Here is a 14,218-nt window from a genome sequence, read left to right on the forward strand (position 1 = left end):
ATCCAGTGCTTCCAGTTGCTCTCACTCCTTCCTTTCTTTAAAAATTATTTTATTTTTTCCCCACTTATGTGTAAAAACAATTTTTGACATTCATTTTTAAAACTTTGAGTTCCAAATTCTCTCCCTCCCTCCTTACTCCACCTTCCATTGAGAAGGCAAGCATTTCAATATAGGTTATACATGCTTAGTCACGCAAAACATATCCATAACAGTCGTGTGAAAGAAAACACAGACAAAAAAAAACCTCAAGAAAAACAAAGTAAAAAAAATATGCTTCAATCCAAATTCAGATACCACCAGTTCTTTCTCTGGGGATGGATAGCATTTTTCATCATAGGCCCTAAAGAGTTGTTTAGGTTTGTTGTATGGCTGAGAATAGCTAAGTCATTCCTAGCTGATCGTCTTACAATATTGCTTTTACTTTTTACACAGTACATTTCACTTTGTATCCACTCATCATTTTTTATAGCACAGTAGTATTCCATCACAGTCACATAGCACAATTTGTTCAGCCATTCCCCAATGGGCCTTCCATCAATTTCTAATTCTTTATCCCCAGAAAAGAGCTGTTATTGATATTTTTATATATATGCATCCTTTTCCTTTTTGTTTTTTCTCTCTTTTGGAATACAGACCTAGTAGTGGTATTGCTAGGTCAAAGGGTATGCATAGTTTTATAGTCCTTTGGGCATAGTTCCACATTGCTCTTCAGAATGGTTGAATAATCAGTTCACAACTCCACCAACAGTGCATTAATGTCTCATTTTCCCCACATCTCTTCCAACATCTGTCATTTCCTTTTTTTGTCCTATTAGCCAATAAAATTGGTACGAGGTTGTACCTCAGAATTGTTTTAATTTGCATTTCTCCAATCAATAGTGGGAGTATTTCTTTATATGATTATAGATGGCTTTGATTACTTCATCTGAAAGCTGATCATATCTTTTGATCATTTATCAATTGGGGAATGACTCATTTTTTATAAATTTGACTCAGTTCTTTATATGTTTGAGAAATGAGGCCTTTATAGAGAATCTTGTTTCAAAATTTTTTTTTCCACATTCAGTATTGCTAACTGTATATCCGTCCATCCTGTCCCCCATTCATTCTATTCTTTCTCTCACCCTGGCCCTCCTCAAAACTGCCATGGTTCCGACTATTCCCTCTCCCAATCTGCCCTCCTTTCTATCACTCCTCTCCCCTCTTATCTTACTTTCCTGTAGGGCTAGATTGTGGTACCCAATTGAGTGTGTCTGTTATTTGCTCTTTGAGCCAATTCTGATGAGAGTAAGGTTCACTCACTTCCCCTCCACTGTACAAGGTTCTTCTTACTCCCTGTATGAAATAATTTATCCCATTTTACCTCACCCATTCTCTTTCTCCCTGTACATTCCTCTCACCCCTTAATATTTTTAGATACCACCCCTTCATATTCAGCTCACATCTGTGCCCTCTTTCTAAATATACACTCTTTCTAACTACTCTAAGGAGAAAGGTCTCATGAGTTACAAATATCTTCCCCTGTAGGAATGTAAACAGTTTAACCTTATTAAGTCCTTTATGATTTCCCTTTCCTGATTACCTTTTAAAGCCTGAGTCTGGTATTTGAAAGTCAAATTTTCTATTCAGCTCTGGGCTTTTCATCAAGAGTACTTGAAAGTCCTCTATGTCCATTTTCTCCCCTGAAGGATTATATTCAGTTTTGTGGGGTAGTTAATTCTTGGTTGTAATCCTACCTCCTTTGCCCTCCAGAATCTTATAATCCAAGTTCCCTGGTCCTTCCTTGAATGTAGAAGCTGCTAAATATTGTGTTATCCTAACTGTGCCTCCATGACACTTGAACTGTTTCCAGCTGTTTGCCAGGCTCCTTGACCTGTGAACTCTGGAATTTGGCTATAATATTCCTAGGAGTTTTCAATTTGAGATCTCTTTCAGGAGGTGATCAGTGGATTCTTTCAATGTCTATTTTACCCTCTGGTTCTAAATTATCAGGGCAGTTTTCCTCAATAATTGGTTGAAAGATGATGTCCAGGCTCTTTTTTGATCAAGGCTTTCAGGTAGTCCAGTGATTATTAAATTGTCTCTCCTGGATTTATTTTCCAGATCAGTTGTTTTTCCAATGAGATATTTCACACTGTTCTATTTTTTCATTCTTTTGATTTTGTTTTATTATTTCTTGATTTCCCATAAAACCATTTGTATGCATTTGCTCCATTCTAATTTTTAAGGAATTATTTTCTTCAGTGAGCTTTTGGACCTCCTTTTCCATGTGGCCATTTCTGCTTTTTAAGGCCTTCTTCTCCTCATTGGTTTTTTGGACCCGTTTTACCATTTGGCCTACTCAGTTTTTATAGCTGTTATTTTCTTCAGCATTTTTGGGGGTTTCCTTTAGCAAGCTGTTGACTCGATTATCATGATTTTCTTGCATTACTCTCATTTCTCTTCCCAGTTTTTCCTTTACTCTTTTACTTGATTTTCAAAGTCCTTTTTGAGCTCTTCCATAGCCTGAGACCAATTCCTATTTTTCTTGGAGGTTTTGGATGTTGGAGCTTTGACTTTGTTGCCTTCTTCTAGGTGTGTGTATGTATGTTGATCTTCCCTCTCAAAACAATAACTTTCTATAATCAGAGTTTTTTTCTCATTGTTTGCTCATTTTCCCAGCCTATTACTTAACTGTTAACTTTTTATTTAAGTAGGGCTCTGTTTCCAGAGTGGAGGGCACACTGGCCCAAATTTCAGGGGTTTTGTACAGCTGTTTACAGAGATATTTCTAGGGACAGTTCTTCCAAGGTGGTATGATCTAAGGAGAGATGTGTTTATTACTTTTCTGGACTGTGCTCTGATCTGTAAGTGGCCACAAGCATTCTTTTCTGCCCTGGAACTTTGAAGAGGGTCCCTGATTCTCTGTGGCCACAAGCTCTGCTAGTGCTCTTCCTTGCTCTGCAACTGCCACCCAGGACTGCAACTGGGATATGAGTATGGGCAAAGCAACAGAGTGTCTTGGCACAGTGCTTGCAAAAGGACCTCCATAATCTCTTTCTGATCAGTTGTTTGACTCCTTTATGCTCTGTGGGCTGTGAGCTCCAGAAGCAGCCCCTGCCACTAACACTACCAATTCAATCATTCTCAAGTCCTGCCCTTGGTTTGCTGGGATGAAGGCTGTGCGGGCATGGCCTGCACCAGACTGCACCTTCTCACCCTGGTGCAACAGACCTTTCCTGCTGACCTTCCATGTTGTCTTGACCTGGAAATTTGTTTCATTCTGTCTTTTTGTGGGTTCTGCTGCTCTAGAATTTGTTTACAGTAATTTTTTAAAGGTATTTGGAGGGGATTGGGGGACAGCTCAGGCGAGTTCCTGCCTGTACTCTTGGCTCCATCTTTCCTCTCACTTTTTCCTTAACCCTTTGTAGTCTGACTTCCTACCTCATCACCCAAAAGACAATGCTCCCTCCAAATTGACAGGGATCTCTTAATTGCCAAAGCAGAGGATTTGTTCCTAGTTCTCATACTTCTATATGTTTCTGTTCATTTGATACAGTTAAGAGCCTTCTCCTCCTGGATATTCTCTTTGGGTGATACTGTGCTCTTTTGTTTCTCATCCAACCTATCTGACCACTCTATCCCCATCTCCTTTACTGGCTCACCATCCATATCACACCCCAAGACTCTGTCCTGAATTGTCTACTCCTCTCTCTCTAAATTCTTTCTTCACCATCTCATCTCAACCACAACTCTTATGATTTTTAACTCCCATCCTTACAAAGACGACTCCCAGAACTCTCTCTCCAGAGTCCCAGATGTGCATCACCAGCTGCCTGTTAGACATTTCACACTGGCTGTCCCATAAACTCAACATGTTAAAAACAAACTCATTTTCTTCCCCCTAAACCCAACTCTCTTGTAAACTTCTGTTCAGGGCTCCAGCAGTTTTCCATTATCCCAGTTTTGTAACCTTGTTATCATCCTCAAATCCTCCCTTTCTCTTATCCTACATACCAAGCAGTTCTCAAATCTTACTGTTTCTGTCTCCACACCATCTCTTACCTCCAAACATTTCCCTCATTCACATAGCCACCACCTTAGCTCAGGCCTTAATCACTTTTCCACTACTGCCATGGCAGTATGCCATTGATCTCTTTGCCTTGAGCCTCTTCTCACTCCAATCCACCCTCCACAAAGCTGCCAAAGTGATTTTTTCTTAAACATAGATCTAACAGTTTTAATTCTAATTCAATAAACTCATTGCTTTTAGCATTATACAGAAATTCCTCTGCTTGTCATTTACAACCTGGCTCTAACCCATTTTTTGAGCTTCATACATTCACTCTTCTGCATTCTGAGATCCAGTTAAACTGGTTTTTTCTCTTTCTCACAGGTCATCCTATCTCCCTTCTTCATGCTTTTGCACTAGCCATCCCACACTCCCAGAATGCCATTCCTTCCCATCTCCCCTTCAGAGAATGTCTCACTTCCTTCAGACTTGACTCAAGCCCCATCTTCAACATGAAGCCTTACATAAGTAGACGTTGCCTCCTCAGAATATAAGCTCCCTGAGAGATGGGAGTGCTTAACTTTTTTTATCCTTTTATACCAGCATCTGTTACTGTTACCTGTAGTGCTTATCATGGTGCTTGGCATATTGTAGGTGCTTAATAAGTTTTTGTTAATTGATGGTTTACTACATTGTGCTCAACCAGGAAGAGCATTCACCAAGGAACATGACAGAGGATCTGCCTGGAGAGGGAGGGGCTTCCTCACTCAGAACACTCCATATCTCTCTAATGCATTTAGCTATAATTCACCACAGTACATAGTGTTACACTTCATGGAGACTGGTAGGCTAGCCAAGATTTTGAAGTATTTGCCAGGTATAGAGAAACTGGATGGGGCTTGTGAAAAGCTGCAGATGGAAGAGTGGTTGTTTCACCTATACAGCAACAAGCAGGGGAAGCTAGGAATGTGACTTGAACAGTGCTTCCTTGTGAATTGCAAAGATGTCTGTGGATGGGTGGAATATAGCTCATGACCAATCCGTTTTTTGGATAGATGTAAAAATGCAGTAACTGTGAGTGCTTGAATTTCCAATTCCTGTGATCACTGTATTAGGAGCTGAATTTGAAAAAAATTCCTGTCTGTGGGCAAGGCAGAGAAATGCCCTTTGATGAAAAACTGTCCTGTCTAAAAGTTTCATTTGCCAGTACAAGAAGCAAGGATAAGACTTCAGAGGTAGCTGGCTCACAGAATTGATCATGCCTAATCACTAGCCAAAGGGAAGCTCTTTCTCCCTAAAGGCAGAGAACTGAGCTCCACAGATTAGGTTTATTAAGGACAAAGGATCATCATGGAGAGCTAGTGCACTGTATCAAAGAGAAAAGAAAATCGAGTCCTGGAGTCAGAAGATCCTTGTCATGTGACATTGGGGAAGTCACTTCCTCTCTGAGTCTCTCTTTTTTAAAATGGGGATGGTTCCTCTGCTAAGCACTCACACCAAGGAGGTGCCACATACAAAAATTCACAGCAGCATTTTTTTTGTACTAGCAAAGAATTGGAAACATAGTAGGTGGCCATTGAAGAAAGAGCAGCTAAACAAACAAAATACATGGTATTGCTGTGCCCTAAAAAATAAATGTAAAGACTTTAGAGAAGTAAGGAAGACTTCGGTGAACTGATGCAAAGTGAAATGTGAAGAAACAAGAACCCAATGACTGCAATGGTGCAAACAGAAAGAAAAATAAACTGAACACTGGAATTAGAACGATCAGGCTTGGCCCTGGAAGACTGTTGAGAAAAATGCATCTCCCTCCTGTCATTGCATAGGTCGGGGACTATGGGTCTGGAATACTGCGCACAGGGCTGATGGACTGGCTAGTTTTGCTGAACTGTTTATTCTCTTTCTTTTAAAATCTCTGATACAAGGAATGACTTTCTAGGTAGGGAAAGAGGAGAAATATATTTTGAAACAAATAGGATATAAAAATAAAAGATATCAATAAAAATAAGGCAAAATTAAAAGATGAAAATCTTAAAAAAAAAAAAATAAGATGGTGATAACACTGCTTACCAGCAGGATTGTTATAGGGCTTTTTAAAAGGTAAAAAAGCATTATAGGAATGACAGTTATTCTGTGGGGATGAGCAACTCTTCTCTGAAAGAGAAGAAATACATGAGATAACTCACAACTCTTAGGAATTTTATGGTGGTACAGGCTCAGAGAATATTAGAACTGAAAGGGACCTCATAAACCAGTTTTGGGGATGTTGTCAAGATGAGTTAGAACTAAAAGCAACTTTTTTTGTGGTGGCAAAGAATTGGAAATTGAGGGGATGCCCATCAATTGGGGGACGGCTGAACAAGTTGTAGCATATGAATGTAATGGGCTCCTATTATGCTGTAAGAAATGAGGAGCAGGCAGACTTCAGAAAGACCTGAAAAGACTTATATGAACTGATGCTGAGCGAAGTGAGCAGGGCCAGGAGAACACTGTACACAGTAATAGCAACACCGTGTGATGATCCACTACAGTAGGCTTAGCTCTTCTCAGCAATACAGTGATCTAAGACAATTCCAAAAGATTCGTGATGGAAAATGCTCTCCACATTCAGAGGAAGTATGGATGGAGTCTGAATGCAGAAGGAAGCAGACTGTTTTCACTTTTTTTCTTTCTTATGGCTTTCTCCCTCTGTTCTGATTCTTCTTTCACAGCATGACTAACGTGGAAATGTGTTTAACATGACTGTTATACAGATAACCTGTATCAGACTGCTTGCTGTTTGGGACAGGGGGAGGGAGGGAAGGAGGGAGAAAAATTTGGAACTCAAAATCTTACAAAGATGAATGTTGAAAACTATCTTTACATATAATTAGAAAAAAGTTAAATACTTTTAAGTGCAGAAAGAACTGAAAGCAAACTCTAGTCAGGTCCTGGGACTTCTGCTCAAGTTCTTTTCCCAGGAGAACAGCAGGTTTCCTCACAGTCTGGATTAGGGAACCAATTTTATCGAGGCTAACTTTGTCTTTTGCCTTTAGGAGAAGCAGGGTAGGATCCTACCTGGTCTTTGTCTCTATCCAGGGAGACCGAGAGGTATAGATTGGGGGGGATGGTGGCCAAGTGCACCCCAAAGATGGCTTCCTCTGGGATTCCCAGGTGCTGGCCTACATCCCTGGCAGTGGTCCGGGTGGCAGTGGCTGTGAGGCCCAGGAAACAGCGCACACCCAAACGCTCTCGCAATACCTGGCAAAGAAGAGTTGGACAAGACTCAGAGATAAGCTGAATAATTCTAACCCTATCTCCAAAGAGCCCAGACATGGGGTACAGGGCCACTTCTTTGTATTAGCTTGTCATGGAGAACCTCAATTTTTCCTTGTAATTTCACCCCCCCCTTCTAATTGCTTCTTTGACCCTTCCTTCACCACTTCCCAGGGCCCACCTTACAAAGCCGTAGATAGCAGGGCCGGAAGTTGTGAGACCACTGGGAGAGGCAGTGAGCCTCATCAATGCAGGCAAATGCCACGGGGGGCAGCCGGGCTGCAGGTGGGAGGCAGCTGAAACCTCCAGCCCCAGCCCCAACCACTGCCTCTGGGGACAACAGCAGCACCTGTGCCTTGCCAGTCATCACCTGCAAGAGGCCACATCCTAGTCAGTCAATCAGACAGACACACAGATATTTACCACATGCTTTTTCTCCCAGAGTCCTCCCCCAATAAAGCCAGCCTTCCCAGGTAGGATTTTAGGAGCCTGAGTGAATCAGACAGTACAGTGTCTACAGAGGGACCTGGATGATATCTATGGAGCCAACAATTCCCAGGGCTTCATTCTTTGGCCAAGTTGGCAGTCTGGGGCAGCCTGGGAAGATAGAGACCAGGCTCCAAAGAAGTTCGGGCAAGGTCTCCTTGGGTGGAATACTGAAGCCTCTCCTTTTTCTAGCTCCCAGATTACTGACCTTTTCCATGGCTGTCTCCCTTTGCTTCCTGGTCATGTTGGAGTGAACACAGACAGCTCTCAGGCCCCGGGGCAGTCCTGACACCTGTTAGTTGCACAAGCTCTCAGTGGCAGAGTCCAGTGAGTGGCCTGCTTCATTCCTACCCCAGGGAAACCCAGAGAAGCAGGGGCAGAGCAAAAAGTTCCTGGCCTTGTACAGCTCAGTGCTCTGCTCTGCTCAGAACGACTAACCAAGTCTTGGGCCAATGATGCTAACATAAGATGCCCAAGGACGGTGGATAGTGTTTCACCAAGGACGGTGAAACAGAGCAGTGACCTTAAGGCTTCTCATCCCGTTCTGGGCCATGAAGGGGAAAGGAACAAAGGCAATTCCTTGCCGAAGGAGGGTATGCGCATAGACACATGCATCCACACAGAGAAATATGTAGACATGAGTAATGAAACAGTGACAAGTGGAGGCCCTGAGCACTGGGGGCACACAGACAGAGAAGCAGGAGTCAGGAGAGGCTGCTTGTAAAGGACAGGCCTGGAGCTGGCCTGTAAAGCAGGTGAGGGGCAGAAATTGGTCAGATTTGGGGGTCTGGGGGAACAGCACCAACTCCTTGATTAGTGCTCCCCAGAAAGGAGGACCCAGGACTGAGTCCCTTACGAAAGCCAGACTGAATGGAGAGTGTTGGAAGGTGTCAGAGACAGAACCCCAGCGTGGTGTCCTGGGAACAAAGGGTCCAGAGTCCAAGAAGTGGGTGGTTTGGTGGCCACGTGGAGAGACTGAAGCTGGATGTGTCCTTCTCTGTGAAGACTACCTTTGCTGAGTGGCAGCTCTGCAGGGTGCCTTAGGCCATAGCATCTGGGAGCAAGAGCTTTGGGAAAGGGCAGGTAGCAGAGAGAAATACAGAGAGTCCAAGGACACACAAACTTCCCAGGTCCTGAAGCCTTCTGGGAAGGTCCTTATGGACACAAAACATAAGCAAGGTTGGACATCAAACAGTTTGGGTCAGGGGGGAGATCTGGCTCTTGGGCTCTCCCATCCCAGGGTCGGACAATTTAGTGCCTGTGACTCACCTGATCATCCATGAGTGATACAAGGGGTGACACAACCAAGGTAATGCAGCAGCTGCGCTGGGCATACAGGAGGGCTGGGAGCTGGTAGCACAGGGACTTCCCCATGCCAGTGGGCAGCACTACCAGGGTGGACAGGCCTGCAACAGACCACAAGAATCCTTGTCTCCTGAAAGAGGGAAGCAACAGCCCCCAGGCACCTCTTCCACAGAGGCAACAGCACCCAATTATCTCTACCTAATGCCCATCACAAATGTCCTGTTTTCAGGATCCCTTTGTGCCAGCTTGGGGCATGGCTCCTAACAAACCCATCAACTGGACAGGCCGGCTAGGTCTAGGGAGCATCCTTGAGGGTCCACAGCTGCCTCCTCCCAATTTATCCCTCAGTCCTCTGTGTTTGTGGAGAAAACAGCAGAACAAGGATCAGGGAAGGGACCTACTACCAACATACTCCTCTATCAGTCAAACTGAAGGATGTTTCTTGAGGGATAGGAGTTAAGAGTCAGAGGGCCTTTGTCAGTTCTGGAGCTCTCTGGTTCCAAGGACAGGGGAGATTGTCAGGGAGATTCCCAGTACCAGAGAGATTGTCCTGTTGAGAAGTACTCACCAGAGAGAATCCGCATAATGGCAGCCTCTTGCCCGGGGCGGAATGTGTGGTGACCAAACTGGGTCAGAGTCTCAAAAACCTCTGATGGAGTCTCTGCAAGAAACATGACATCTGCTGGGCTCAGAGAATGAAACCTGGCAAAGCAGCCTCACACCCTAGGCAGCCTACCAGGAGACGGGGGTACAGGGGCAAGAAGAGGAGAAATAAGCATTTACATGACACCTACTCTCTGCCAGGCACCGTGCTAAGGGCTTTACAAATACTATCTCATTTGGTCCTCACAACAGTCCTGGGTGACAGCTGCTGCTATTAGCCCCTTTTTACAGTTGGTGGAACTAAGGCAAACAAGGTTAAATGACTTGGCCAGGGTAACATAGTTAGAAGATGTCTGAGGCTGGACTTGATCTCAGATTTTCTGGGCTCCAGACCTAGCCAGGCCACCCAGCCGCCTCTGTGTACAAGAAGGCATAAAACTGTCTCATGTCAATGTAGAAGCTTCAGAATAGTTCAGTCAACAACACTTGTGAAGCCCTTACTATATGGCAGGCACTGTGCCAGGTGCTGAGAACATAAAGACAGAAGCTTACATTCCAGAAGGGCTGGCAGCACATCCACAGATAAACCAAAAGAGCACCAAGCAGACACCTGGTGCCCTTTGAGAGGAGGGCTCTATTGGCTGGGGACCAGGAAAGGATTCCGGCGGAAGGGGCCACTTGTGTAGAGCCTCTTATAAGAAACAGAATCAAACATGGAAAGGTGAGGGAGAAAGTGTTCCAGGCCTGGGGGCAGTACAAAGGCATGGACATATGGGATGAAATGTTCTGTGTGAGGGACAGCAAGGCCAGCATGGCTGGACAAGAAGGTGAATGGAGGCCAGTAATTTGTAAGAAGGCTGGAAAGGTAGGGTAGGACCAGCTTGTGATAAGTTTGAAAATCCAAACAGAGAATTTTATATTTGGTCCTAGTGGTAATAGGGAGCTGCTGGAGTTTACTGAGAGGGTGGGTAGCTGGTGAAGGCATGGTCAGAGATGTGTTTTAGGAAGATCATTTTGATAGCTGTATAGAGCAGAGACAGGAAGACCGGTAATCCAGAGGTAATTAGGGTCTAAGCAGGTGGTTGGTTGTTGTCCTTTGTCTTTGAAGAGGACCAAAATGACATCACCATTGTAAAGTGAAATTTCAGTGTGTCCAACTGTGGCTGATCAGACCAATATGAGCTCAGAATGCTCTACCACAGGTTGGGCACAGGTAGTCCATTTGAATATTTGGGGTGGTTATCCCAAATTTGCGCATTCTGCGTTTACTTTGTGCTGTCTCAATTCTGCTTTCCTCAAAAAGCACAGCACCTTTTCTTATGTGGGCATGCCATGCTAAGCGGTCCTGTGCCAGTATCTCCCATGCTGCACAGTCAAATCCAAAGTTCTTGAGAGAGTCCTTGTATTGTTTCTTTTGGCCACCATGTGATCACCTGCCCCATGCAAGTTCTCCATAAAATAGTCTTTTTGGCAAGTGTACATTTTGCATTCGAACAACGTGGCCAGCCCATCAGAGTTGCACTTTCTGAAGCATAGTTTGAATACTTGGCAGTTCAGCTTGAGCAAGGACTTCAGTGTCTGGTACCTTATCATGCCAGGTGATCCTCAGAATCTTCCTAAGACAATTCAAATGGAAACGATTAAATTTCCTGGCATGGCGCTGGTAGAATGTCCATGTTTCATAGGCATACAACAATGAGGTCAGCGCAACAGCTCTGTAGACCTTCAGTTTGGTAGTCAGTCTAATACCTCCTCTCCCAAACACTGAGCTAGCTCTGGCAATGCATGCATCAACCTCATTTTCAGTGTGTACATCCCTGGAAAGTACACTACCAAGGTAAGTGAACTTACCCACAGCATTCAAAACTTCTCCATTTGTTGTAATTGATAGTTCCACATATGGATGGTGTGGTGGTGGCTGATGGAGCACCTATGTTTTCTTAATTATTAGGCCAAAATTAGCACAGGCAGCAGAGAACTGATCCACACTTTGTTGCATCTCAGCTTCAGAGGCTGCATTGAGACATCTGCAAACAGAAAATCATGCACCCACACTCCCTCCACTTTGGTCTTGGCTTGTAGCCTTTTCAAATTGAAGAACTTCCCATCAGTATGGTAGTTGACCTTGATGCTGGGTTCATCCTCATTGAAAGCATTTGACAACATGGCTGACATGCTAAAAAGCATGGGAGCAAGCACACAGCCCTGTTTCACTCTGTTGGTGACTGGGAAGGCATGAGAGCATTGTCCATTATCCAGAATGCAGGCAAACATGTCATCATCAAATTGATGTACAATATTGATGAACTTCTCTGGGCAACCAAATTTTGACATAACTTTCCATAAGCCCTCATGACTAACAGTGTCAAAGGCCTTGGTCAGATGCACAAACGTTGTGTACAGACCTCTGTTCTGCTCCTGACATTTCTCCTGGAGTTGTCGGGCAGCAAACTCCATATTGACTGTTCCTCGGCCCTTTCCGAAGCCACACTGGCTCTCAGGTAGATGACCATCTTCCAGGTGAAGGATCAGCCTATTAAGGAGGACTCCAGCAAGAATTCTGCCAGCAATGACTAAGAGAGAGATGCCCCTGTGATTGTCACAGGACAACCAATTCCCTTTACTCTTATAGAGATGGACAATGGAGGAATCCTTGAACTCCTGGGGTATAACCTCCTCTTGCCATATAACCTGGAAAATTTCAGTCAGCTTTTGTATGTGTACTAGTCCCCCTACCCCTCAGCTGAAATAGAGTCAGCACCAGGTGCTTTGCCACATGAAAGGCACATAATGCCTCTGAGTGCCACATAATGGCACTCAAAACCTCTTTTTCAGTTGGAAGTTCAGTTAAGGAGAGATTGACTTCAACCTGAGGTAAACGGTCAGTGGCCTCAGCCTTGATTGATGGTGGTCTGTTGAGAACACTATGGAAGTGTTCATCCCATCTCTCTAGGATCATGTCCTTATCACTAATCAATGTGGCTCCATCAGCACTGAGTAGTTGTGATGCACCATAGGTTTTTGACTCATAAATAGCTTTTAGGGAATCATAAAAGCACTTTGGATTGTTACTATCAGCATAAAACTGAATTTCGTTTGCCTTCTTACTGAGCCAGGAATCCTGCTTCTCTCTAAGTTTTACTCGTACTTTGCTTTTGATAGAATTAAATGCTGCCTTCTTAGAGGTGCATGAATTATCCTGCTGGTAAAGCCTGTGGAATTCTCATTTTTCATTTAGCAGCTTCTGAATTTCCCCATCATTTTCATCAGACTATTCTTGGTGTTTGCGAGTGTTCTGACCCAGATGAGCAAATGCAGTGCTGTACACCAAATCTCTGAACGCTGCCCACTCCTTTTCTGCTTCACTGTTGCCAATTGCGTGTTGGCTCAACTTTCCCTCCAAGTCAGCAGCAAACTGTTCATGCTCAGAGAAGAGCTCTAATTTGTTCACATTAATTGGGGTGTAGGGAGGGTGCAGCATGTTCCGGGAGGACCAGTACCAGTACCAGTACCTTTGGTGTAGTGGCTGCCGAGCCCTTTTCAGGCTCTTTCCACCTTTGGTGTCCACCTGTTCCACCTAACTCTCACTTGCGGCTCCAAGAAGCTGAAGCATGCGCGGCAGCCACACTCTGGTAAACCATTTCGGCAGACGGGTCAAACCAGGTTGAGGGTAACCAAGGGGTCTCAAACTCATTGGTGAGTTAGGGGGGTGTCTACCCCAAGCATGTGATGACTTCATCTGGTGGAAGAGGTGGATGAGAACAATTTGTTCCAACGGCCATGAAGGCAGATGAAGCAGGCAATGTGGAACGCTTAGAGCTTGGTTAGACACTGAAGACGCCAAGGTCTAAGCAGGTAGTAGATATGAGAGTCCAAAGAAAAGGGAGAAATATAAAGCAACAAGGTTTGACAACTGATAAAATACCCTGGGTGAAGAAGAGAGAGGAAATGAGGATGAGGGGTGGGCCCAAGGGGTAGATAAGGAGCTCTGTTTTGAACACATTAGGTTTGAGATGCTTCTGGGACATCTATTCTGAAATGTCCAGTAAGCAGGTGGTGATGAGATTAGGAGATTAGGGCTGTGAACATCAGTCTAGGAATCACTGATTCTATGAGAGCTGAGGAGGTCACCAAGTGAGGAAGTATAGAGAGAAAAGGGAGGGGACCCCAGGATTTAGGAGCAGGCTAGAATTAGGTGGCATGACACAAGTGATGATCCAGCAGAACTTTGGAGAAAACAGATTTTGCTGAGCGATGAGGTCAGAAGTCAGACTGCAGAGGGTTCAGAAGAGAAGAACAGGAGAGGAAGGGGAAACAAGGAGTATGGAAAGCTTCTTCAGAGTTTGGCTACGAAAGATAAGAGAGATACAGGATGACAGCAGATGGGATGACAGGACCTAGTGGGGGTTTTCAGGATGGGGAAGATAGGCCTGCTTTCCCCAAAGAGCCCAGATTTGAGTTTTGGGTTTGAATCTAAGTTCCTTCCATCACCAACCATGTGGTTCTAGGTAAGTCACTTCACCTTTACAAGTCATAGGTTTTCTCATTCATAAAAAGGACTCAAGGATCCTTGCCCTC

The 14,218-nt window shown here is 44.3% G+C and overlaps 1 protein-coding gene across 1 annotated transcript in view; it reads right to left on the reverse strand.

Annotated features, from left to right (window-relative positions):
- RECQL4 (RecQ like helicase 4) overlaps window positions 1-14,218 on the reverse strand; it is a 45,266-nt gene that overhangs the window by 11,392 nt on the left and 19,656 nt on the right. The window contains exons 11-15 of the mRNA XM_072602764.1: window positions 9,606-9,698; window positions 9,002-9,138; window positions 7,941-8,024; window positions 7,428-7,616; window positions 7,049-7,231 (exon numbers count right to left, since the gene is read on the reverse strand). Of these exons, the coding sequence (XP_072458865.1) occupies window positions 7,049-7,231; window positions 7,428-7,616; window positions 7,941-8,024; window positions 9,002-9,138; window positions 9,606-9,698 (686 nt within the window). The remainder of the gene's footprint in view (window positions 1-7,048; window positions 7,232-7,427; window positions 7,617-7,940; window positions 8,025-9,001; window positions 9,139-9,605; window positions 9,699-14,218) is intronic.

This window comes from Notamacropus eugenii, chromosome 4 (assembly GCF_028372415.1).
Source record: "Notamacropus eugenii isolate mMacEug1 chromosome 4, mMacEug1.pri_v2, whole genome shotgun sequence".
NCBI classification, from domain to species: Eukaryota; Metazoa; Chordata; class Mammalia; order Diprotodontia; family Macropodidae; genus Notamacropus; species Notamacropus eugenii.